The sequence below is a fragment of the Perognathus longimembris genome, chromosome 17, assembly GCF_023159225.1.
Source record: "Perognathus longimembris pacificus isolate PPM17 chromosome 17, ASM2315922v1, whole genome shotgun sequence".
Taxonomy (NCBI): domain Eukaryota; kingdom Metazoa; phylum Chordata; class Mammalia; order Rodentia; family Heteromyidae; genus Perognathus; species Perognathus longimembris.
In genome coordinates this window covers 13,044,789-13,070,582 of record NC_063177.1, presented here as the reverse complement: position 1 = coordinate 13,070,582, position 25,794 = coordinate 13,044,789, and the positions used below count along the sequence as shown (strand labels likewise).

The 25,794-nt window shown below is 40.0% G+C and overlaps 1 protein-coding gene across 2 annotated transcripts in view; it reads right to left on the bottom strand.

Annotated features, from left to right (window-relative positions):
- Positions 1-13,535: 13,535 nt before the first annotated feature.
- Positions 13,536-25,794, bottom strand: part of Akap10 (A-kinase anchoring protein 10) — a 61,753-nt gene continuing 49,494 nt past the window's right edge. For both annotated transcript variants that reach the window (XM_048365163.1, XM_048365164.1), the window contains 2 exons: positions 24,308-24,403; positions 13,536-14,859 (listed from right to left, as the gene is read on the bottom strand). In XM_048365163.1, coding sequence (XP_048221120.1) covers positions 14,854-14,859; positions 24,308-24,403 — 102 coding nt within the window. In that variant the 3' untranslated portion in view covers positions 13,536-14,853. The remainder of the gene's footprint in view (positions 14,860-24,307; positions 24,404-25,794) is intronic.

Genomic DNA, 25,794 nt, shown 5'->3' with positions numbered 1-25,794 from the left:
AAAGAAAATCTAGGGATCTCATAAAGATCTATTGAAACAGCCAAACAATTCTCAAGGCTTAATTATTTGGAAACAGAAAATTACCTGGATTGGGTGATTATTAGGAATTAACAGTAGTGAAAGGAAGAAGATGGATGAAGGATTGGATAGATAGAAGATTGTACTATAATGATACAAGACCTGATATAGTGACCAAAAGCCTAAGTCTCCATGGCTGAAAGTTCTAGAGTAAAATATCAGTTAACCAGCATTGAGCCCATATGCCTTACCTCAGTCCATCTTCTGCCAGGCATGTGAGGCTGCTCTCTACTGTTGAGGTGCTGACGGAGCTGCCAGCTTCCTCAACTGGGTAGCACCTACCTGCTTACCTGCTTCCTTCAAGGGAGTCCAGGCAGCATACTATACATCACTTGGAAAACCTGTAAGTCAGGCTGTAATTTTCCATTATTACCAATGCCTTGGTTATTATTTTACACACACTTTTAATACCATACTTAAATGCAAATGTTAGGACTGAAGACTGTTTAGTAAATCTTGTGAATTATGTGGAACTAATAAGGACACTTGGGAGTATATATTAAAGTCAATTGTCATTGCTCAAGAAAAATGGGTTCACTGAGAAACTTGCAGGTAAAAAGTGCATTGGGAGCTAGGAACACAGCTCAGTGGTAGAACATGTACAAGGTCTTGGGTTTGATCCCAGTGCTGGAAGAGTAGATTTGTACAGGTGCTAGTATAATGCTAGGGAAAAAGCCAAACATTTCAAACATTTTGAGTATTTCTGGATGGTTTAATTTGGCATTTAGTTACTATATTCAACTACCATTGTATGAAGTAACCAAGGTGTAAATCAAGTAAATGATTTAAAATCTTCCCTTGACAGATTTTTAGTACAACTCTGTAGTAAATACCCGTAATCCCAGCTTCTTGGGAGGCCAATGCCAGCCTAAGATACATAACAAGATCCTGTCTCAACAAAAAAACAAGAAAAGCAAAAAAGAGAAAAAGGTAACATTGTTTTATAGGTAACTACCTAAGCTCTTCCCAGACTGTGGTGAACAGCTACTGCTCAGCCTTGAAAATGTGGAGCATTATCTTGTATTTGTGCCATTCATCAAGTATAGGTTCATTTAAATGAGATAATTAATAGATTTTCTCTTCCAGTGATTTGGGTAGGAAGAGATCCTGTTATTTCATGTGAAGGGTCAATTGAAAAATTATTTGCATTATGTTGAGGAAAAATCATTTGCATTATGTTTAGTATAAACTGTTTTAAGATTTCCAAGAGAAAGAAAATTGAATTAAACTAATAAAAATAAATGCAACACTAAAAAAAAGACTCATCCTTGATAAACTTTGTACTTACTGATACATATCAGATAAACTGAAGGGAAAATTAAATATTTGAGAGCTGGGATTGAAACAAAGACAGTTGGATGGAAACTTAGACCTTGAGAGGCAGTCTGTGGTCCTGGTTTAACAAACCAATTAAAAATACTATCCTGGGCTTTCTCCTCCTCTTTTCTTCCTTCTCTTCCTTTACCTTCCTCTTTCTCTTCTCTCTACTCCTTCTCCTCTACTTCTCCTTTCTTTTTCATCTTCTACCGCATCTAGACAAATGTTTGTTGGCTGTGTGTGGTAGCTGGGTTATTTCTGATTAAAATCCTGGCCACATTCTTTCATGCATACAACAGTAATCACAGAGGACTTGTTAGAGCTGTGCAGTGCTGGATCTGACCTGTGGATTCAACTCCTTGTTTACAGGGTCACTGGACAAGTTATCTCTCTGTGCCTCAGTCTCATCATCTACAAAGTGGGAACAATTTTTTCTTTTAATTTATGGCAAGCTAGTGAAAATGAAAAGAAAAAAGAAACAGGTCCAGCTCCTCTCAGCACAGGGCTGGCCTACTGGTGGCATATGACAAATGCCAGCTGCAGTTGTCATCATATCGACATCATCATCACCACCACCATCATCATGATGTGTCACAGCTATGTTATTACATCCTAATAGTGTATATTTATAATAATTACTCTTATGATTCTTTTAAAAATATTATCTTGGTAAATAAGAACCTGGTGACACTGAAGACTTTTTGTTTGTTCGCTTGTTATTATAAAGACAGGTGAATAATCTTAATTCCAAGACTTCTTTCCTAGTGCAGATCCAGTGGCTTTTGGTATATTACTAGAGAAATCTGTAATCGTGTGGCTTTATTCACAGTTGTGCAACTGCCAACACAGAGAAAGATATTTTCCCCTACCTACTGTAGTTAAGAAATGCTGATCTTTTATCTTCACCCACCTCAAGAGGAAGTGAATACTGTCTCTTGACCACAGGGCCTTCGGCCATCTCCCAAGCCTGTAGGGGGATCTGGCCTGGATCCCTACCTGACGTCAGCCACATAATGCACAACTAATATGATGTTCCTCTCAGGGAGGAAGCTTGTGGTGTTGGAGGGACTTCCTCAAAATGAAGACGCAAAAGCCACTGTCAACAAGTCTGAAAGTCATGTGTGAGGTCTCTGTAGAAACAAGTAGAGAAGATCATTCAGTGAGAGAACATATGCTTCGTTTGCATGAGGCACAGGACTCAAACACAGTAAAGATATGAAAGAAACAAACTTGAAGCCTGCTGTGAGATCATCCACAACACTGGGAGATGGCGGCTGTAAAATGATTGGGAGAAGGCAGCAGCTTTATTGGACTATAAAGGACACACAATGAAGAGAAACTGCTGAAAAGAATCTACCAGGGTTTGGCTTGACCTGTTGATCTGTGCATAAAGAAATATACATGCCTGTATCCTAGCATTCCATAGACTGAGCCTGAAGAATCGTTAATTTGAGGCTATACTGGGCTACATAGTGAGATCCTGTTTTAACAACAAGAAAACCAAACCCCAAACAAAAAACCGCCCCAAACCCAAAATTAACAGAAAGCCACAGAATACAAAACAAAAAAGCATATTAAAGAATTTTTAAAAAACTACCAGGATGAATTTCATAAACACAGCCAAAAGAGAAATTACAGATTTGAAAAACAATCTTTGAGGGATGTTTCCTATGGTTCCAGATGAGGCAGCTACTTTGCCCTAACACCAGCCCCCAGACTTCCCTGGACCATAGAGTAAAGTTTATAGCCTGCCAGGAAGAGGTTAAGACTATACTGTTATACCCACCAAGTGGATAAAGAGACTGATATTACCATGTGTGAATGGCAATGTACAACAACAAGAACCTACATACTCTGTTAGTGGGAGTGTAAATCGGCATAAACACTTTAGAAAATACTTTATTAGTATCTATCAATGTTGAGTATTGTCTATAACCCACACATTCACCATAGCTCATGTACCAGTGTTCTTAGCAGCACTATTAGTAATAGACATAAAGCATGGCACTACTTAAAACAATTAACAACAGTAAGTTATGGACTACGCAGATTGCATGATACTGAATAGCCAGGAAAATGAAGTACAACTACAAGGCAATATAAAGATAGTTATCACATATGTAATGCTGAATAAAAGAAATCACATGCAAACCAGATCCAATTAAATGCAGAATTTAAGACAGTGCTACACTTTGGGGGTAGCGACTGCATAAGGACATGCGGGGAGCTGAGTTTCTAGCCATGAGTAGTAAATCCAAAAGAAGCTAGTGCTCTCCATCAGCTTTAGCAGTTCAAACCGTACACGGGATCAGCGTTGTTTTAGTGAGGTATTGTTGAGTCCTCTAGCCACCCTTGAACCTCCATCAGCTGGACCTACATGGACTATAAACACCTAAAAAAAGTTGTTCTTTCAGTAACCTAAGCTTTGCAATATAGCAATAGATTACTGAAGCAATTTTCATGCTTGAGGGGCTAAGGACAGGGACAAAATCTTTGAGAGGTTAAAAATACTTAATACTTGATTTTATCTTAATAAACTATACCATAAACATCTTGCCAGTGTATAGAAAATACACTACAAATTATTTACTAAATTTCTTGCTAATTCATAATTTGTGTTTTAAAATTGTCAGGTGATTGGTATGGTTCTCACTCATTAAGTGGGTGCCTTTTCTACACAATGATTTGATAATAGCTCAGTTGGTAGAGTGTGCCTAGCATTAGGCTGTGGACTCAATCTTGAGCAAAATAATAGGGAACCACATCAAACTTTTCTCATGCTCTCTCTATATATGTGCACATATACATATATATTATCTTAAATATAAACAATATGCATGGTTCTGGACCTTCTCTTAATCTTTGTAATAATGTCTTAGTTTTAAAATACATTCAACATCTTTATTATAAAGTGTTTGAGTGTATTACTAGAATATTTTAATTAGTTGGCATATTTTTATAGATTTTTGTTCATCTGCAATCCAATCTAAAAATGTCATCTGGACACAATTCAGAATTTAATAAATGTAAAGATTTAAAAGTTTACAATTTTTCACTCTTGTCATTAAATAACATTTTAATATAATTAGGCAACCTTGTTCTAACAGCATATCATCTCTCCATTTTTTCTTTCATAATCTGCCTTAGTTTTAATTACTTTTACCATTTGCTTAATCTATCTTCAAACTTCTGACATGTTTGCCATATTACAAAGTACAGAATTTAAAAGTATTTTTAAAGACACAGTAAGCCCACTGTAAGTTAACATGTTGTATAAAAATGTATTTGCAAAAATGTGATTTAGTAAGAAAAGTGAGGGGGCTGGGAATATGGCCTAGTGGCAAGAGTGCTTGCCTCGTATATATGAAGCCCTGGGTTCAATTCCCCAGCACAACATATATAGAAAATGGCCAGAAATGGTGCTGTGGCTCAAGTGGCAGAGTGCTAGCCTTGAGCAAAAAGAAGCCAGGGACAGTGCTCAAGCCCTGAGTTCAAAGCCCAGTACCGGCCCCTCCCCCCCCAAAGAAAAGTGGCATTAGTTTATATATTTGCAAATCTCTAATATCTGGCCTAATGGAAGACAGCAGGATTATTCTGTTTTTGCCTTAAACCTGTTATGAAATGCTATTTGTGTAATGTTACGCATGTGTGTGCCTAGCATTTTGCTCGTTAATTGGAGACTGAGTCTAAGACTTTTCTGTCTGGGCTAGCTTTGAACTGACATCCTCCAGGTCTCAGCCTCCTGAGTAAGTAGAATTACGTGTGTGAGTCATCAGCAGCTGGCTTTTGATGTGCTGTTTTGTTGAAGAAAATCTGGCCTCAAATATTTGCTTGGAAAGGGATGGGTAACCATACAGGACAGTCAGATATTATCAACTGTCTTTGATTGTACAACATCACTTGAAAGGTAGTTCTTCTTAAGAGTTCCAAGGGAAGAGCTGAATTGTATCCATGAATTTTTCACACCCTATCAGAATAATCTACTGGTAGACCCTGCACTTTGAGTAGGACTTTTATTTACGTGGTTTTTTTTTTTTTTTACATCATACACTGGTTATTTGGAAAAGGCGCGTTCACTGGGTTATGAAGATCTTCCAAACGTTGACAAATTTTATTATACAATACTGAAAAATCATATTTGTTAACCAGATCTCATCAGTTTTGGGAACTATCAAGCTCTCAGTGGTGAATATTGGTTCTCCAAAATCATAATTTTTTGCTGGAAAACTCAGAGTGTGTAGTCAGCATTGTTTCCTTCAATGTGACAAGCTTTTATTCATTTTCAAGAAAATATCTTTTAAATACCAAGTTTGAATGGCTGGTTTGTCAGCTGTCCTTTCAAGTAGATGCATTCTGTGAAAATGGTGAAGTCAGGGTTCAAGTGCTCTTCCTGTGACGACATGCTTTAGCATGCAGGATTGCACTTCCCATTGCCACATGCTATTAAAAACCATGTACTTGAGGGCTAGCCAAGATTTCACAAAACTAGTAATTGTTACTGCTGCACCAAGGACTTTCTTATAGGAATATTTTGTGCATGTGATGAACATGGTAATGATGGTAGTTAACTGCACTGTCTACATTCCTGCTAAGGTGTCAGCAATTTCACCTACTACCACTTCTGCTTCACTGCTATATAAGTTCATTAATTCATACAAGTTTTGGCCTTGCACACCTCTAGAAAGAGTCTCAGGGACAGTTCAACAACCCACAAGTGAGGCAGCTAGCCCAAGACAGTGACATCTTAACATTAGCTTCCTGTGAAGAGCAGACATCTTCCAGTGTAGAGGCTTAAGTAATTCAGAACCAGATAGGGAGCCCAGGAAGGCCATTAGCTGGGCTTGTTTCACTTAAAGATGCCTTTTCCCAACTTGCATATATCCCAGGTCATATATCCCTTGCATATATCCTTGAGGTCAAACCCACGTCTTTTCTGGGAAAAGCTCAATCTCATTTGGCAGATCAAATAGGCTCTGAACCAACTCGCAATGATCCCAAACTAGACATTAAGAGAGGACAACAAAGGGTGCCTCAGACAAAATGACCACAGGCAAAGGTTTTGGGAGGAAGAAGTGAAGAGGATTTCTTCATAGATGAGAACTTTAAACAGAAGTGTAAAGGAAGGTCTTCTTTCTTTAGACAAATGTTTTTGTAGCCTAGGTTGGCCTGAAACTCACCATCATTCTGCCTCAGCCTACTCAGTACTAGTATTATAGAGATGTGCCACCATACTTGGTGTTAGGAAGAAAGTTTATATAGTGGACATTGATTAAGCAAAGGCAATGGCTCTGAGAACTGAAAACAAGACATGTAGCTCAAGGTCTTAGAGATTAAATTGCCAGGATCTCTAATGCTAACTAAGGAATTTGGTTTATTCAGCAGACAACCAGGAGCTCATTAGACATATATACAATCCCATATTTATGGAAAATTCCTATTTCCCAAATGAAAACAAATTTTTTTTGAGTGGTAATGCATGACTATGGTCCCAGCTATTTGGGAGGTGGAGGCTGGAGGAACATTTGAGCCTAGGATAGAAGGACAGATTGGGCAACATTGAGGCACTGTCTCAAAAAGGCTAATTTTTTTTTCCTTTTTGCATTGGTACTAAAGTTTGAACTCAGGGTATGAGCACTGTCCCATAGCTTTTTCACTCAAGAATGACATGCTTTAACTTGAGCCACAGATCCACTTTTGATTTTTTGGTGATTAACTGGAGAAAAGAGTCTCATGGACTTTCCTGCTCAAGCTGGCTTCGAATCATGTTCCTTAGATCTCAGCCTCCTAGAGGTGAGCCACTAGCACCCAGCAAAAATAAATACATTTAAAGTTTCAATCTGAGTATTTAGACTTTTAGAAATGCCCATCAAATAGTCAGATATCTACTTGTAATATCTAATTTATTAGTTATACATGCTTATTTTAAAATTACAACAGACAATACAGTAATACAAAATATTGCTTTTTTCCCATTCTCACATTTCAAGTAACAATTCTATTTAAGTTTTCTACAAGCATCTTGAATGTCAATATCTTCGTGATATTTACAGTTACTTTCTTGGAATGTTACCATCTTTGTTTGCATCTAAGTTATTCTCCCCTCCTCCAAAAAACAGCACTTAAAAATACATGTCTGGCACTCACACAAAATTTGATCCAAGTTGGACTGTTCTCATACCCCCCAATAAAGAAAATGGGTGTACATTTGTTATCTTTACAGCAGAACCACACGCTTATTGCATTTGAAATATATCTTTGAATGGCTGGTTTGCAAAACCTAACTCTTGTAGTGAGGGATTATCTTCCTGAAATAATGACTAAATTTTCTTCCCTTCTTCTAACCCATTCCAATAGTAGGAACTTATATCTATACAGAGTTTGCCTTGCTTTAGTGTGGGCCAAAATTCATGGAGCAGCCAGAGTTATAATAGCTGCAAGAAATGGGCTGTGCATTTGTGGCTCATGCCTGTGATCGTAGCTACTCAGGAGGCTGAGATCTGAGGCAGGGCAGTCAGGGCAGCAAAGTCCATGACGCTTATCTCAGAAAACAGGAAATGGAGCTGAGGCTCAAACTGGTGGAGTGCTAGCCTTGAGCAAAGAGCTCAGGGACAGTGCCCAATCCCTGACTTCAAGCACTATGACCAAAAAAAAAAAAAAAAGTAAAGAAAAATTGGTTATGGGGGAGACTAAAGAGTAAAACAGTGAAAAGAGCTCAGAGCTGACTGGATGCCAGTGGCTTAGGCCTTAATCCTAGCTACTCAAGAGGCTGAGATCTGATGACTTCAGTTTGAAGGCAGCCCAGGCAGCAAAGTTGGTGAGATGCTTCATCTCCAATAAACTACCAAAAAAGATGGAAGCAGAGTTAGCTCAAGTGGTAAAGCATTAGTCTTGAGCACAAGCAGCTCAAGAACAGCACCCAGGCAGAGTTCAAGCCCCAGGTGTCTGTCTGTCTGTCTGTCTGTCTGTCTGTCTGTCTGTCTCTCTCTCTCTCTCTCTCTCTCTCACACACACACACACACACACACACACACACACCGCTCAGATCAATACCATGGACAGGGACATTTCCTAGCATGGGAATGAACGCAGGAAGAAATCTAGGAATGGTCAAAGACTTGGAGGAAGAGAGCCAGAGCAGCCTGGAGATGAGCAGATGGTAAAAATAGGGGACAACCTTTCCCTGGCAGCAAAGGTTTGAATGAGGTTGACCAACTAGTCAGGGACAGGTGCTCATGGGCAATAGTGACATGAGTCCCAATCTAGTTAGGGGGTTAGGAGTGGCCACTCCCATATATGCCAGGACTGTAAGGAAATAAGTGTCTAGAGGGAAAAAGGACATATAGAATGGACAGGCCCTGGAGAGAGACTGAGATGGTTAGTTTGTGAGTCACAAAAGGGAGGATAAGTCTACCTGAATCACATCCAGCAACTTTCCTTGCTCATAGCATTTATCACATTGAATTGTCATGGTCTACTTTTCAGACTGCAAAGAAGGGCAAGTAGTTGTCTGACTTGAGCACCAGTATATTCCTAGCAACTAGGATAGGTATAGTACAAGTCCCTAGGAAATATGTGCTACTATAAGAATCAGAGAGAGGAAGATAAAAAGAAGAAAAGACTGGGAGGGACTGAGAAAGATCAGTAAGGAGATAGGTCAAGACCTTAGGTGGAAGCTGGCATCAAAGACCTAGACAATCTGGAAGGAAAGAAACCAGACAGGATTTGTGCAAAGGATTCCATAGGACCCTGAGTATGATCTAGACAAGCTAAAGCCTGAAGGAATCTATCAAGGACCCAGTCCCTAGTAAGGGCATTGAAACTGGGCAACTGACAACTATGGGCTTTGGATTAATCTTAACTTGCTCTAAGTCTCACTCCAGAAACACTGACCCTCATGGTCTCAGATCTGCCTGGGCTCCCAAAGACAGAAATTTACCTGGTGTTTGGGTTTTTTCAGCCTTAATAAATATCTAGATACTAACAACAACAAAAAAGCCTCAAATTACCTTTTGCTTTTTGTAGCCTGGCATTTCTGATAAATGGGAATGAAAATGTTCATTTCCCAAGTTGCAGGAAAGACTTTAAAACAGTGATTCTCAAGTGTGGTCTTTCAAACTGCAATGCATGTAAGAATCTGTTAGGAATGTATTTGTTAGGTTCCACCTCAGACCTACAGAAACTATGGAAGTTAAGCCCAGCAATGTGTTTGTGTATGTAAACAAGTCTTCCAGGGGATTCAGATAAGGCCAAAGTGGAAGAACTAATTTTTGTTTTGTTTTGAGACAAGGTCTTGCTGTATAGGATAGATTGGCCTTGAACTCATGATCTTCCTGCCTTAACCTCTGAGAGTTGGACAATAGGGATATATCAGTATAACCAGTTATGAACTACTGCTTTAAGGCAATGGATTGAATATTTTCTACTTTAAAGCCACAAAGCCCCAAGTTTTCCTCAAGTCTTTGACACCTGCTATACTGATGGCAAGATGAGAGAAGGAAGAGAAATAACTATTTGTAGCCTGGCAGAGTAGTAAGAGTTAACACTAGGTGCCTGGGTTTGATTCCAGGCTATGTGATCCTGGAAAAATTCATTTACCACTCAAACCTCAGTCTCATTTATAAAAAGAAAAAAGCAAGCATTTGCCTTGTAAGACTGTCATAGGATCAGATGTGATCAATTATGTTTGCTATCATGCTTAAAGCAGAACCCACAAGGAGATCATCACTTCAAAGAATGAGCCTAATAACTAAGCTAGGTTTTTCCAAGTTCATGACTTTATGTCACACACCACCTTATATTAGTATTTGTGTTTCTACTTTCTAAGAATTATTATGTCCCAAAGCTCTGCAGAGCTTTGATCCTTTGAGCGCTACTAAGTGCTGCTCTGTTTAGAGGGACTAGCTTTGACGGTGAGACATCAATATGCTGACACCTTGCTTAATACCTAAGTGCCCAAATTCCCAGTTTTGCAGTAAGTGGAATGACACAGTGATTGGTTCTCATGCAAGGATTATGCTTCATTAGCCACATACCACCCCCTTCCAAGCTGCAATTCTTAGTGGGAGCCTGACTTCCGGGACTTTGGGATAGTAAATCATGGGCTCAAAAGGTAGTCTTAAATTAAAAAAAATACCAGTACAAATTTATTTGCTGGTGCTATACCCCAGTCTAACACATTTTTAATCATTAGTTTTTGGACAGGATCTCACTTGGAGACTTACTATGAAGTCCTGGATGGCCTCACACTTATTAACTCCCCTGCTTTAGCCTTTGGAATGTTGGGATTACAGGTATATGCCACCATGTTCAGTTGCTACAGATTCTTTGACAAGTTATATTGCATGTGTGATTCTTACTATGACACACAGGCAAAGGATTAGAATCATTTAGGGGTAAACCTGAAGGCATATTCAAGACTTAGAAATACTTAGAAATCTGAAGCTGAGGGAAGTGTTATAGATAGCACAATCCTCATCTCTCATTTGCTCCTTGGAAAATTATAGCTCCCTTAGAACTGAACTTTAGCTCACTTTTTTCATTTTTGGTTGGTTATGGGGCTTGAACTCAGGGCCTGGGCTTTTTCACTCAAGGCTAGTCCTCTACTATTTTGAACCACAGTTCTACTTCTGGTTTTCTAGTGGTTATTTGGAGATAAAAGTCTCAAGGACTCTCTTGCTTGGGCTGGCTACAAACTGCAATCGCCTTCTAAGTAGCAAGGACTGCAGGAGTAAGCCACCAGCACCTGGCTAGACCATTCTTTCTAGCACCTCTTTGGCCACTCACCCTCTTGCCCCAGCTTGTTGCTCATAAATGCTATTCAGGGGAAACCTAAGGTATCTTACTAGTGCCAAGGGGTGGTGGATGCAAGAGGCTTAATGTTCTGTATCATCTCAATGTTTGAGAACAGGCAATCTGAAAGCAACAAACTGATGAAATATTTGTTTGTATAAAATCACTAGAGCAAGGATATTTACTTTCCTAGGTTCCAGGCAAGGAGACGGGCAAAAACACTTTTTGGACATGAATATCCTAGGCGCCTTTGCTCAATGCTTTCCATGGCCACCCCCACCACCCCCCCACTAATCCAGAATTCCTAGTACCACTCACCCTATCCTGAGCCATTCCTAACACTCCCAAGCCGAGAGGCTTTCTCAGTGCTCACTTGGAAAGAAGCTCAGAGGATGATTACTAGCATGGAATTCCAAGCTGTAACCAAAAGAGGTTTTACTGACCTTTATTATTCCCTTCTTTATGACTTTAGCCAAAGGCCAGACTTAGCATAATACATAGAAAGTCAGCTTTAACATATTTTGTACATTATCCCCTCTTCCCATTTTAAGCTTTTATTACTCATTAGTCAAATTTCCTTCTATTCTAGGTTTGTTATATTGCTAAAAGTGGGAATCATGTTTAGTCTTCAACAGGATGTAGAAAAACATGAAGAGGTTGTTTTAGGATTGAATTCTAATGGTGACTATCTCACAACAAGCAAGTTGTGAGGGAGCTTTCTGAAGCCTAAATAATTCCTTACTATATACAAGAAGTATCTTTTAGTTCCGTTAGGACTTTATTTTGAGCACATATTTAAGATGACCAAGGAAAGTTTACTGAAAAATTCTGCTCCACAATGTAGCAGTACTTTGTACACATGTTGAACATGGGAGCATTAGGGATTAGGCCAGTCTGGTAGTCAAGGTTCTTTCAGTAACATTGGTAAAAATGCACTTCAGGCTGACTTAAAAAAAAAATCAAGATGCAATTTAAGCATACCTGAGAATTGAACAGAGTCCAAGGCAAGGAGGTAAACCCTGATGCAGAAACCAGGGAAGTCCTCGGAGTTACCAGGGGTAGCTGCTCTCAGGCTTACCCATGTAGTGCCAGCTCCTGCCTGTTAAGTGCCCCATCCAAGCTACCATCCAAACCACTGTCACAGATGGTAACTGTTACCTCTCCTTAACATAAAGGATTTGGTGGGTCAGTACTGTTATGTTGAGGGGAAAGGGAGAAAAAGAGGCATTGTGCACAAACATGGCTTTCACTCCTGAGCAGTGTATGTGGGGACTTAGTTAGGCAGGTTTCTAATAGTGTCATTAGAGATACCAGCTGTTGTTTCAGGTACTTAGCTCTCAGTATTTAAATGCAACAATAATGAAGTTTGTAGTATTCTACAATTCAGAATGACTTTTCCTTCCAAATTATCTATTAAATGAATCAAAAGTCCAGCACTAAAACCACGTACATTTCATAAAGCTCTACTTAATATTGGAATCCAAGTAGAAAAGAACTACAAAAAATTTCCTATTTTATTGCTCTTCACTGGATTTGGTTTATATCTACTTTATGCTTTTATCAAACTTGACAGAAGTAAAAACACATCAAGTTACAAATACTAGTTTTCTCACTAATATTTTTACTTTTAAAATAATTTGTGTTGATGTCAATGACAAGGATACAAGAAGGTTCAACTGGTTACTTGAGCCTGTAAAACCCTGCCAGGGTATCATATTTTGTAGACACACTGCATAGAGCCGGGAATACACTGAGTGTTGAATGTTAGGGAAATACAATTCCAATTTTAATGTATATACAAGGATCTACTTTAGATCAAAAATTTTAAATGGCTAATAATTTCAGCTACACCACTTCTATGTCTCATAGCATGTGAAGCAAAAAGAAATAACTGAATTTCAAGTGTGCTATTTTTTCCCCTTATTAGAAGTTTATAATTATTGGATTCTTTACCTTAGAAGCATAGAATGTACACAAAAGACCTAACTAGAAATTACCTTAACCAACAGTACTAGTTGAGCCTAAAGTCTTATAGAAATTGTTTTTCTAAAACATGCAGAGGCAAAAGAGTTACCCCAAATCACATTTTGTTCTATGATTTTTATATTGCTTTCCTTCTGAAGTGTGAAACAATGTAAACTGGATAGAAATATTTTGTTAAAAGAACAAAATAAGTTAATCACAACATATATACCTAATAAAAACCTCAGTTCTATTCCTAAACTCCGAACACAAGGCTAAGTGGCTCATGTTCTGGGTTTTTGTAAAACAAGTGTTACTATTAGGAAAGATTGATGTATTTCAACCAAAGAACCACAGATACCCTGAAAGCAGAAAGTTGACACCATCTTAAATATAATTCATATTTATATATTTAAAATCAAACACAATTAAATAGAATATTGTTTAAGTACATGAATACTTCAACTTTAGAAGAATAACAGAGGTGGTACATAGTACCAAAAACTTACACACAGCCTTTTTGTTTCTTCTGTTGATAAAACGGTGTGTCTGTATACAATCAATATTGCAATGGAATAAATTCTCTATTCATTCAAGACTTTCTCAAGGACAGAGGTGATTAATAATTATATACATATATATTCATTTTTATTTTTGTAAAATCTGAGCAAAAGCAGTAACACCTAAGAGAAGACTGTGCTTGCCAAATGGAAGGCCCTGACCATGGCTGTGCAGTCTTGAAGCAAAGTCAACTGAGCAGTAGAGAAAGTGTCCCACACTGTCCTGAAGACAGAAAGGAAAATGACCGACTGCATACCTCCCACTCATAGCAAAGAAGGAGAAGCCAGTCAAACAAAGATGAGGGCCTCTCTCCCTATCTTATTATTTTTTTAATTATAATCTGGAAAAAACCATTTTGTTCAAGGAAAAACTGGAGTGATCATTGCATTTCCTAGCAACTGGAGTGCAGAATTCCAGAGGAACAAGTCCTAAAGCTCAAACTAAATTTGCCCTTTTGTTAGCAGGGGAGAGACTGGTTGTAAGGATACTGCCTCTCAGAAGCAAGTATAATGTGAACACTGCATATTGCCACCAAAGAGAAAGATGGCATCACTGAGGCTTGAGTTGTGACTTTGTCAGTTTCCTTCTAAAAATGTGCCTCTGTGCAGCAGATTACATAAGAAATCCTTACCTTTTCCCAAGCTGCAGGCCCCATACTGCCACTTGGAGCTGCCTGGCTCTTGGTGGGAAGAAGTGAAATGGTTATTTTAGGAGAACAAAGCAAAGCACCTCTGGCACGTATTTTATGCTGCTGTCAGGAAAGGATTCCTGCTACAAGAATGTGCATCAAATACCAGCTCTGTGGTTATCTGCCTCTTACAAGATGTGGTCCCTGTCCCAGCGGGTACCTCTACCTAAGTGGACTACTGGCCACTGGAAAACTATTAAATTTCTAATAATGTCAACAATACCACTTTGTATTTTTGTGACTTACTGTGTGAATATCATGTGCATCATTTGTCTATATGATATTCTGTATCATGGTGGAAATCTAGGATTGTCTCCTATTCTTTCATGGAAACAACAGTGATCTACCAGTGAACAGAAATACAGTGCTCTGTTTTCATTGGCTGTGTTGAAGATTCCAATCAAAGAAGGAAGTTCTCTCATTTTTCAGAAGCAGCTTTCCTTATGTCTGGGCTTGAGTCATAGCTGAAAAAAATAAAAGGAAAACGTCAGGTACATTATCAGTACAGATGAAGGAAGAATGCAACCAGAACTAGGTCAGTATCTACTACTTGCCACAATTTATGACAGCCAGAAGCTGACTACTATCTTGCCAGAACAAATATTAAAATTACCCTCATTTACATATGAGCAAATCTTAGCATCGAGCTATTAAAAAGTTGTTTTCACCTTTCCATTTGGCCACCGACATAAAATTGAAAAAGATCCCTACTTTATGATAGGATAATCCTACTTCTAGGAATTTTTAACACTAAAGCATCCTCATAAGAGTGGGTAAAGATATATTTTTGAAATACTGTTTTTAAAAGGGAAAACCCTTAATCATTCACAGAGAGCTCTTTAAATGATAATAAAAGCATACTATGAAATATCCTAAAGTCTTTACAAAGAATAAAAAAATATCTTTGACCAAGCTCAGGATGCCAAGTCTTTCCTTTACTCAGCACTAGGGAGCAAACACACACAGTATTTGTGAGATGGGACATGCTCCTTAAACAATTTAGTAATGACATTAGGTAGCTATTTATGCTGAAAGTTCAAGTACACTCTGTGGGCAATTTAAATGCTAGAGGTTCAAAGCAGACAGGTATCAACACAGTCTAAAGAGACTGAATGATCTTGAATAGGTTTAGGACTGTTCATAGTCACAAAATTATTGTACAGAATTGGATATTCTTTCACATTTTTAGGTTCAGTGTCTCTATTCACTGATGAGAAATAAGGCACTGGAAAAGAAAAGCCATTTGCAAAAAGTCACACATCTTACCTAAAAATGAACTTCAGGACTGAAGGTATAACTCAGCAGAAGAGAACCTGCTAGTACTCAGGAAGCCCTGGTTCAAATCTCACTCAATCACACATGCACTCACTCACATACTAACTACTGATTCCTGAAGTGCAGGCAGAACAGATGCCCCATAAGCCATATACAAGGCAAAGCAAACTCAAAAAAACAAAATATAGAAAAGTATGTCTATAATCTTAAAAATGCAAAGTACCTGATAATGAAATCTAAACATACCAGTCAAGTGAAAAGTTTGAATTTTAAACATGTTTTCAAAAATGGTTATAAAGAACATTTCCTTTCATTTTTCTTTTTGGTGCTGGTCCTGGGACTTGAACTCAGGGCCTGGAAACTATCTCTGTGGTTTTTTTACTCAAGGCTAGCACTCTACTTCTTGAGCTGCAGCTCTTCCTCCTACTTTTTGGTGATTAACTGGAGATAAGAATCTCATGGACTTTCCTACCTAGGTTGGCTCTGAACCTTCATCTTCATTCTCAAACTCTTGAGGAGCTAGAATTATAGGCATGAGCCACAAGCACCTGGCTGAACATTTTCTTATTGTCAAAATTGGTAAAGAACATGAAGATGAGAAACCACAAAAATAACTACTTCATACTTCTTTATACACCTTTAGCTGTTCTTTACTATTTTAGGTTCAGGGGCTGGGAGTATGGCCTAGTGGCAAGAGTGCTTGCCTCCTACACATGAAGCTCTCAGTTCGATTCCCCAGCACCACATATATGGAAAACGGCCAGAGGGGGCGCTGTGGCTCAAGTGGCAGAGTGCTAGCCTTGAGCAAGAGGCCAGGGACAGTGCTCAGGCCCTGAGTCCAAGGCCCAGGACTGGCCACAAAAAAACAACAACAACAAAAAAAACCCACAAAACTATTTTAGGTTCAGCTGAGCTAGAAGATAAATAATAGACAAAAATAATTGTCCTTACACAGAAAAGAGGATAGTTTGCAAAAGTAAACAGGGCTTTGGTATGAATCAGCTCAGTGAAAAATTAAGTTAATCCAAAATCTGTAATGACAATTCTCCCCAAAAGAGGTTAGTGAGATAGCTGGCAGGATAAGGATAATATTGGACTTAAAAAAATTCAAACCTTACAACCTACTGAAAGTTGTATGGATGTCATCAAACATAGTCTTTGGGTGAGGAGTATGGCTCACATGGCTCTCATGTTTAAGGACTTTGTTTTGAGCTCCAGCACCAAAATTTTTTCTTAAAATATAAGAATCATTGGGCAAAGAACGTGGCTTAGTGGTAAAGTGCTTGCCTAGCATCCATAAGACCCTGGGTTTGATGCCTTGATCCCACATAAACACAAAAAATAAATAAAATTATGTTTTAAAAAAGGATTCATTATATAACTATAACTACTCTGTACATCACCTTTATAATAACAATAGAAATTAAAATAAAAGATTCATATGGATATTTTTCTGATTTCAAACTTTTTATGTAATGTAAATGACAAGAATTGGGGCTGGGAAGATGGCCTAGTGGTAAAGTGCTCAACTTGCATAAATAAAGCCCTGGGTTCGATCCCTCAGCACCACATACATAGAAAAAGACATAAGTGGTGCTGTGGCTCAAGTGGTAGAGTGCTAGCTTTGAGCAAAAAGAAGCCAGGGACAGTGCTCAGGCTTCTGAGTTCAAGCCCCAGGACTGGCAAAAAAAAAGACAGGAATAGTTTAAGGATATAAGCAGAAATCCTCCTATCACATTAAGTCTTTACAAATAAACTAAGAAGAAATAAAACTAGAAGAAACTAAGGACATTTGGTTTGAAGAAGGTGTTTTATGTGGCTCTCAAAGGTAAGATCAGAACTAGTTGGTGAAGCTACAGAGAAACAGAATATTAAATTTCCAGAACAATGACAAATGTCTGACCTCCAAGAAACGATGGTAGCTTGTTCACACACAATTAACTTGTTCCTTCTTAAGCCATTACTTCAAAAACCACCACTACCACCCCATAAATACATGATTAAAAAAAGAGGGAAGAGGGGCTGGGGATATGGCCTAGTGGCAAGAGTGCTTGCCTCGTATACATGAGGCCCTGGGTTTGATTCCCCAGCACCACATATACAGAAAACGGCCAGAAGTGGCGCTGTGGCTCAAGTGACAGAGTGCTAGCCTTGAGCAAAAGGAAGCCAGGGACAGTGCTCAGGCCCTGAGTCCAAGGCCCAGGACTGGCCAAAAAAAAAAAAAGGGAAGAGGTGGTAGCATTGATGCCTCTGATAAAGGGAAGGGGAATAAAAAGTGAAAACACAACTTGTTAAAAGCTCAACTTAGGGGCTGGGGATATGGCCTAGTGGCAAGAGAGCTTGCCTCGTATACGGAAAATGGCCAGAAGGGGCGCTGTGGCTCAAGTGGTAGAGTGCTAGCCTTGAGCAAAAAGAAGCCAAGGACAGTGCTCAGGCCATGAGTCCAAGGCCCAGGACTGGCAAAAAAAAAAAAAAAAACAAAAAAACTCAACTTAGAAGTGGCTAGTTCTTAGTGACTGTTATACATCTAATCAGCCAGTGACTGTCTTTAAGTCCAACTCCAGTAGAAAATCTAAGATTGATTCCCTGGGCTAAAGAAAACTAGGCATGCATGAAGACACAGAAATTGTACTGAAAAGATTCAAGGAGGACTTTAATATAATGAAGAGTCCCAAGTCCTTCTACCCTTGTTCCACTGGCTCCTAGATAACTGATGGCCTGGCTTTAACTTATAGACAGGAGACTGGTATAGGTTTCTCTGTGGAACATGTCCAAATCATGAAAAAAAGAACTTAAAAACATTTCTGAGCCAGGTGGTGGTGGCTTATCCTTTTAATCCTGACTACTTAGGAGGCTGAGAACTGAAAGACTGAGGTTTTAAAGGCAGCCCAGGTAGAAAATTCTGAGACTCTATTTCCAACTAACTGCCAAAATGCTGGACTAGAGGCATAGCCCATGTGGTAGAGTGCCACCTATGAGTAGGAAAGCTAAGAATGAGGTCCTGAGTTCAAGTCTGATATGGGTGCACAAACACAACTGTTTAACATTAAGAAATTGCCAAACTGGGGCTGGGAATATGGCCTAGTGGTAGAGTGCTTCTCTTGCATATATGAAGCCCTGGGTTCAATTCCTTAGCACCACATATGTAGAAAAAGTCAGAAGTGGCGCTGTGGCTCAGGTGGTAGAGTGCTAACCTTGAGCAAAAGGAAGCCAGGAATAGTGTTCAGGCCCTGAATCCAAGCCCCAGGACTGGCAAAAAAAGAAAAAAGGAAAAAAAAAAAAAACACTGCCAAACTGTTTGTTTCAAGGGTACTGGGGTTCAAATTCAGTGCCTTGAACTTGTTAGAAAGGCATGCTACCATTTAAGCCAAGCCTCAGCCCTTTCTGTTTTCATTATCTTTTGAATAGTGTCTTGCTTTTATCTGAAGTGGCTAAGAACTTCTTACTGATACTTGCTAGGAGCTGGGATCTCTAGCTTTTTATTGGCTGAGAAATGATCTCATGAATGGTTTCCCCTAGGTTGGCACAGAATGGGGATCCTTCTGATCTCTGCCTCCTAGATAGCTAACATTACTGGCATAGCACCTGGTCCTGTCAAACTGTTTTTTCTTTTACCTTGCTTTCTTTTCGTTTTCCTTTTTTTTTTTTTTTTTTTTTTAAAGTACTAGGGTTTAAACTCAGGGCCTCACTCTTGCTAGACAAGTGGTCTACTGCTAAGCCTTGCCTTAAGCCCCAAAACTAGTTTTTTAAAGTGACATTACTATTTTTCATTCCATCAGTGATCAAATTGTTTCATGTCTTTGTCAACACATGGTATTAAGTCTTTTTTCCGCTGGTCCTGGGGCTTGAGTTCAGGGCCTAGGTGCTTGCTGTCCCTAAGCCTCTTTGTGCTCAAGACTAGCACTTGAGCCACAGTGCCACTTCCAGCTTCTTCTGAATAGCTAATTGGAGCTAAGAGTCTAACAGACTTTTCTGCCTGGGTTGGCTTCCAACTGTGATCCTCAGATCTCAATGTCCTGATTAGCTAGGTTTACAGGCATGAGCTAACAGTGCCTGGCTTGGTATTCAGTCTTTTTAATTTTAGTGATTCTTTTGAGTAAATATTTGGTCAAATATCTTTGTGACTTTAATTTGCATATCCTTAATGGCTAATGATACTGGGTTTCTTCGCACACCAGTTATTTGTTATCTTTTGTGTTGTATTTATTTCTCTCTTTTGGTCATTAAAAAAAACCCCAAACCAAAAAAAAAAATTCCTGGGTGGTGGTGGCTCCTGCCTGTAATCCTAGCTACTCAGGAAGCTAAGATCTGAGGATTGCAGTTCCAATCTAGTCCAGGCAGGATAGGCTGTGAGACTCTTCTCTCCAATTAACTACCAGAAAACTGGAAGTGGAGCTGTAGCTCAAAGTGGTAGAGTGCTAGCCTTTAGCATAAAAGCTTAGGGACAGGACCCAAGCCCTGAGTTCAAGCCTCATGATTGACCAAAAACCAAAAACATCAGACTGTAAACTGAAACATGCCCCTCCCCACAACCTTTTTTTTTCTTTTGCCAAACCTGGGGCTTGAACTCAGGGCCTGAGCATTGTCCCCAGCTTCTTTTTGCTCAAGGCTAGAAGTCTACCTCTTGAGCCACAGCGCCACTTCTGGCTTTTTCTATTTATGTGGTGGTGAGGAATTGAACCCAGGGCTTCATGCATGCTAGGCAAACACTCTACCACTAAACCACATTCCCAGCCCCCCAGAACATTTTGAAATTCAGAAAAAATTACATTTTTTTGTATATAAAGAGAAAAAAGTCTTTAGAATTCATGTTTACATGTTCTAGATATAACTCTTAGAAAGATGTTTTTCACCACATGCTGGTTACTCACACCTGTAATCCTAGCTACTCAGGAGAGTGAGATCTGAGGATCACAGTTTGAAGTCAGCCCAGGCAGAAAGAGTCTATGAGACTCTTACCTACAATAAACTACTCAGGAAAAGCTGGAAGTGGTGCTGTGGCTCAAGTGGTAGAATACTACCCTTGAGTACAAACGAGGCTCAGGGACAGTGCCCAGGCTCTGAGTTCAAACCCCAGGATTGGCAAAAAAAAAAAAAAAAAAGTATGTAGTGCTTGGATTTTAAGAATGCACTAACATACCCATATATCACCATATACGGCTAATGTCTCTTGGGACTCAGGGCCACAGGGATGCACTCTATCACTTGAGCCAACTTCCAGTTTTCTTTACATGTTATCTTTTGCATTTTTTTGTCCCCCTGGTGGTACTGTAGCCTGAACAAGGGACTTGCAGGCAGGTATTCTACCAACTGAGCCACAGCTCTGGCCCTGTTTTCTTTTTTTTTTTTTTGGCCAGTCCTGGGGCTTGGACTCAGGGCCTGAGCACTGTCCCTGGCTTCTTCTTGCTCAAGGCTAGCACTCTGCCACTTGAGCCACAGCACCACTTCTGGCCATTTTCTGTATATGTGGTGCTGGGGAATCGAACCTAGGGCCTCATGTATACGAGGCAAGCACTCTAGCCACTAGGCCATATCCCTAGCCCTCTGGCCCTGTTTTCTATTGCTTAATTTTGAGATAAAGTTTTGCTTCCTGCCCAGTGTGTGCCTAGATCACAATTTGCTTTTTAGCTTCCTATTGCTGCCAAGATGATAGGCATGTGCCACTGTGTCCAGTTTCCCTCAGTTGAGATGGAATCTTGTAGAACTTTCTGACTGGGCTATTATGAAACTATAACCTTCACAATCTTAGAATTATATGCATGTACCATTGTACCAAGTTATGAGTTGAGGAGGGGCCTTGTGAACTTCTCTGCCTTGGTTGGCCCTAAACCATGATTCTCCTATTTTTAGCTTTCCAAGTAGCTAGGACTATAGGCATGAGTCACCAATGTCCAGATTACTTCTTGTATTATTGGATTCGTTTTCTCATATTTTGTTAAGGTATGTTCACAAGAGAAACTGTAATTTCTCTGCTTACAATGTCTTTAATTTTCAATGTTGGCCTCACAGGATGAGTTAGGAAATATTGTCCTCTCCTATGTTTTTGGAACTTTATCTAGAAATGCTATTATTTTTCTTAAAATTACTTCTGAGCCATGAAGCAATATGGGGTAGTTGTTTACTAGAAATTCAATTTCTTTAATAAAGGCAGTGTTATTCAGGTGCCAGTGGCTCACACCTGTAATCCTTGCTACTCAGGAGGCTGAGGTCTGAGGACTGAACTTCAAAGCCAGTTCAAGCAGGAAAGTCGGTGACACTTTTATCTCCAATTAATCTCCAAAAAAAGCCAGAAGTGGAGCTTTAACTCAAGTTTTAACTCAAGTGTTAGCTTTGAGCAAAAAAGCTGAGGGGCAGTACTCAGGCTCAAAGTTAAAATCCCACTATTGGTTATGTGCCTTCACACACATACCCACACACCCCTATTTCTTTTTGAATGACCTTTCATGCTTATTAGCATTAAGTTGTTTAAAATGTTTCTCTATTGTCTTTTTTTTTCCTTGTCTGTCATGGGGCTTGAAGTTAGGGCCTAGGTGCTACTCCTGAACTTTACTTAATCAATTGAGCTGGCTTTTTTTTTTTTTTAGTGGTTAACTGGAGATAAGAGTCTCTGGGACTTTCCTGCCTAAGCTGGCTTTGGACCACAAGCCTTAGATCTCAACCTCCTAAGTAACTACAATTACAGGTGTTATCTACCTATCTGTTTATGGTGACAATATAAAAAAAAAAATTTTTTTTTCCTGGTCTTGGGGCTTGAACTCAGGGCCTAGCTAGTGCTGTCCCTAAGCCTCTTTGTGCTCAAAGGATAGCCTTCTATCACTTGAGCCACAGAGCCACTTCTGGCTTTTTCTGAGTAGGTTATTGGAGATAAGTGTCTCAAGGACTTTTCTGAACTGTGATTCTCAGATCTCAGCCTTCTGAGTAGCTAGGATTACAGGCATGAGCCACTGGGTGCCTTGACAACAATCTCAATTTTTAATAGACCCTTTAATTTAACATAGTTATTAATATGATCAGGTTTACATCTACCATCTTATTTGTCTCACTGGTTCTTTCTCTTCCTTTATCTTTTAGATTCAGTTTTTGTTGTTTTAATTTGGCAGTACTGGATTTTGAACTCAGGGCTTTGTACTTACCAGGCAGGTACTCTACCACTAGAGCTATGCCTCCAGTTCTTTTTTTTTTTTTTTGCTTTAGTTATTTTTTGGATAGGGGCTTGTGTTTTTGCCAGGGGCCAGAGAGAGACTATTATTCTTTTACCTATGCTTCCCAGGGAGCAGGGGAATTATAGGTGCATGCCATCATATCCAGCTTGTTAGCTCAGATGGGGTTCTGCTATTTTTTTGCCTAGATTAGCCTCAAACTCAGATCCCTTTGATCTCTATCTCACATGCTTAAACAAACAAGATTCAGTATTATTGTAGGCACTAGTTTTTAATATCTCACTAATGGCCTACTTATTAGCTTTATCATTTTTCAGTGTTTGCTCTTAAGGTTAATAATATACATTATTGGCAAGAGCCACCGGTGCCTAGCAAATTTTGTTACTTTGTCTTTTTGTCACTGGGGTCTACCACTCAAATGTCTTATTCTTAAAACTTGCTTTTGAACTTGATTTAGGTGCTTTACTCTAGTAGTAGTAAACCATAAGTTATCCAAATCTTTCTATATTGCTCTGGCTAGAGGGAATATGAACTATTCCTAACTCTAGGTTCCAGGTATCATTCACACTAAATTCTGGGGGTTCTTTCCTTGGACATGTGCATTTTGACCCAACACATATGCAGATTTGTACTTGGCCAAGGACTTGAGGGGACCTCTCCAAATATCTTTGCAATTCTCTTTCTGGGTAGCCATCTCTTTTCTGATAACCTGTCTTGTAGCTTCTAGCTATGTTAGACTTTCCAAGCTTTACTTTCTTTTTCTTTGTGTGTGTGTGTGTGTGTGTGTGTGTGTGCGCGTGCGCGCGCTAGTACTGGGGCTTCAACTCAAGTTTGTGTTCTGCCATAGTCTTGGACTGGCACTTTATCACTTGAGGCACACCTCTACATCCAGCTTTTTCTTTTGGCCAGTCCTGGGGCTTGGACTCAGGGCCTGAGCAGTGTCCCTGACTTCTTTTTGCTCAAGGCTAGCACTCTGCCACTTGAGCCACAGCGACACTTCTGGCCATTTTCTGTATATGTGGTGCTGGGGAATCGAACCTAGGGCCTCATGTATACGAGGCAAGCACTCTTGCCACTAAGCCATATCCCCAGCCCCTACATCCAGCTTTTGCTGCTTATGTGGAGATAACAGTCTCATAGACTTTTCTGCCTGGGGCAGCTTTGAACCACTATCCTCAGATCTCAGTTTCCTGGGTAGTTAGTATTAAATAGGCGTGAGCCACCTAAGCCCAGCTAAGCTTTGCTTCCTGACTCCTCAATTCAGCATCTACAGGATTCGATTTGGGTTCTTCCACTGACTCAGAAAACGCTTCTAAGCAGTGAACTAAATCACTTAAAAGAGAAGGCAATTCCTATAGCTGTTAACCCTTCAAAAGCAAATGCAGAGTACCTCGCTTTTTTTTTTTTTTTTCAATACCCGAAATGTAAAATTCTTTTCAGTTTTACACAAGCTAGGTCAGAATATAGTCTTCCTTACCTTTGTAGACTTCTCTATTGGTTGATCATAGTGTGCCTGCTGCATAACGTCACTGACTATCATTTTAGCAATCTTCCAAGCTAGCTCTTCTTGGGCCTAAAAGAAGTAATCTAAGCTGTTGATAATGGTTATTCATTAGAAGCATCAAGATACATGTAATCCTTGAACGAGGTGACCCACGATCTGCTCTATGAAGGCTACCGGGCTCGCTGCCTACAGAGCCTGGCCCGGCCCGGGGTTCGAGATCGAGCCAGTCGCAGTAAGCTATCTCGCCAGAGTGCTACAGAGATCCCCCTGCCCATGCTGCCTCTGGCCGAGACGGAGAAGTTGATCTGTGAGAAGGACGAGGAGCTACGCCGCATGCAGGAGATGCTGAAGAAGATGCAGGCTCAGGGAGAGCAGTCGGACTCTCCTTCCCTCGGCTCCGCCTGGAGTCCAACCCCGGGGCCCTGGACTGCCCAACCGGAGCCCAGCCACTAGGTCGACCCTAGCACGCGCTTTGCAAAGGAGCTCTTTCTTTTTTTTTTTTTTTTTTTTTTTTGGCCAGTCCTGGGCCTTGGACTCAGGGCCTGAGCACTGTCCCTGGCTTCTTCCTGCTCAAGGCTACCACTCCGCCAGTTGAGCCACAGCGCCACTTCTGGCCGTTTTCTGTATATGTGGTGCTGGGGAAATCGAACCTAGGGCCTCGTGTATCCGAGGCAGGCACTCTTGCCACTAGGCTATATCCCCAGCCCACAAAGGAGCTCTTTCTTGATAAATGGTTCACCCCGGGAGTACCGCGCCTGAATGTGTAGCCCCTCCCTGGCCACGCCCCCAAAGACCACGCTCCCTAGCTTACACCCCATCCAAGCCCCCGTCCCTCCCACTCTCCACCTGATCCTCAAATCCTCCAGCCAGCCCTAGTCCGCCCCTCTCCACTTTGGGGTGACCCCCTTCTTTATTCAATAAAATCAGCTTGTAGAATCCAAAAAAAAAAAAAAAAGATACATGTAATCAGTGCTCTAAATACAAGTGTATATGCATATCATTTGGGTAAAAGGTACCTTCCATTGTATGAAAGGATTTGGGCACCTCCTGGCTATGATTTATTAACATGTCAGCCACTGTGCTTCAGTGTAACCTACTACATAGCAACATTATGACTACTTTGTTAGATGGTCAAATAAAACTTTTCCTTTTCGACAAACATCTTTCAATGAGCTTATTCAAAAAACAAAATTCCATGGGGCTGGGGATATGGCCTAGTGGCAAGAGTGCTTGCCTCATATACATGAGGCCCTGGGTTCAATTCCCCAGCACCACATATACGGAAAATGGCCAGAAGTGGCGCTGTGGCTCAAGTGGCAGAGTGCTAGCCTTGAGCAAAAAGAAGCCAGGGACAGTGCTCAGGCCCTGAGTCCAAGCCCCAGGACTGGCCAAAAAAAAAAAAAAAAAAAAAAAAAAAAAAAATTCCACTTCTGACAGAAAAGAAACATTTTAGCTTCTGT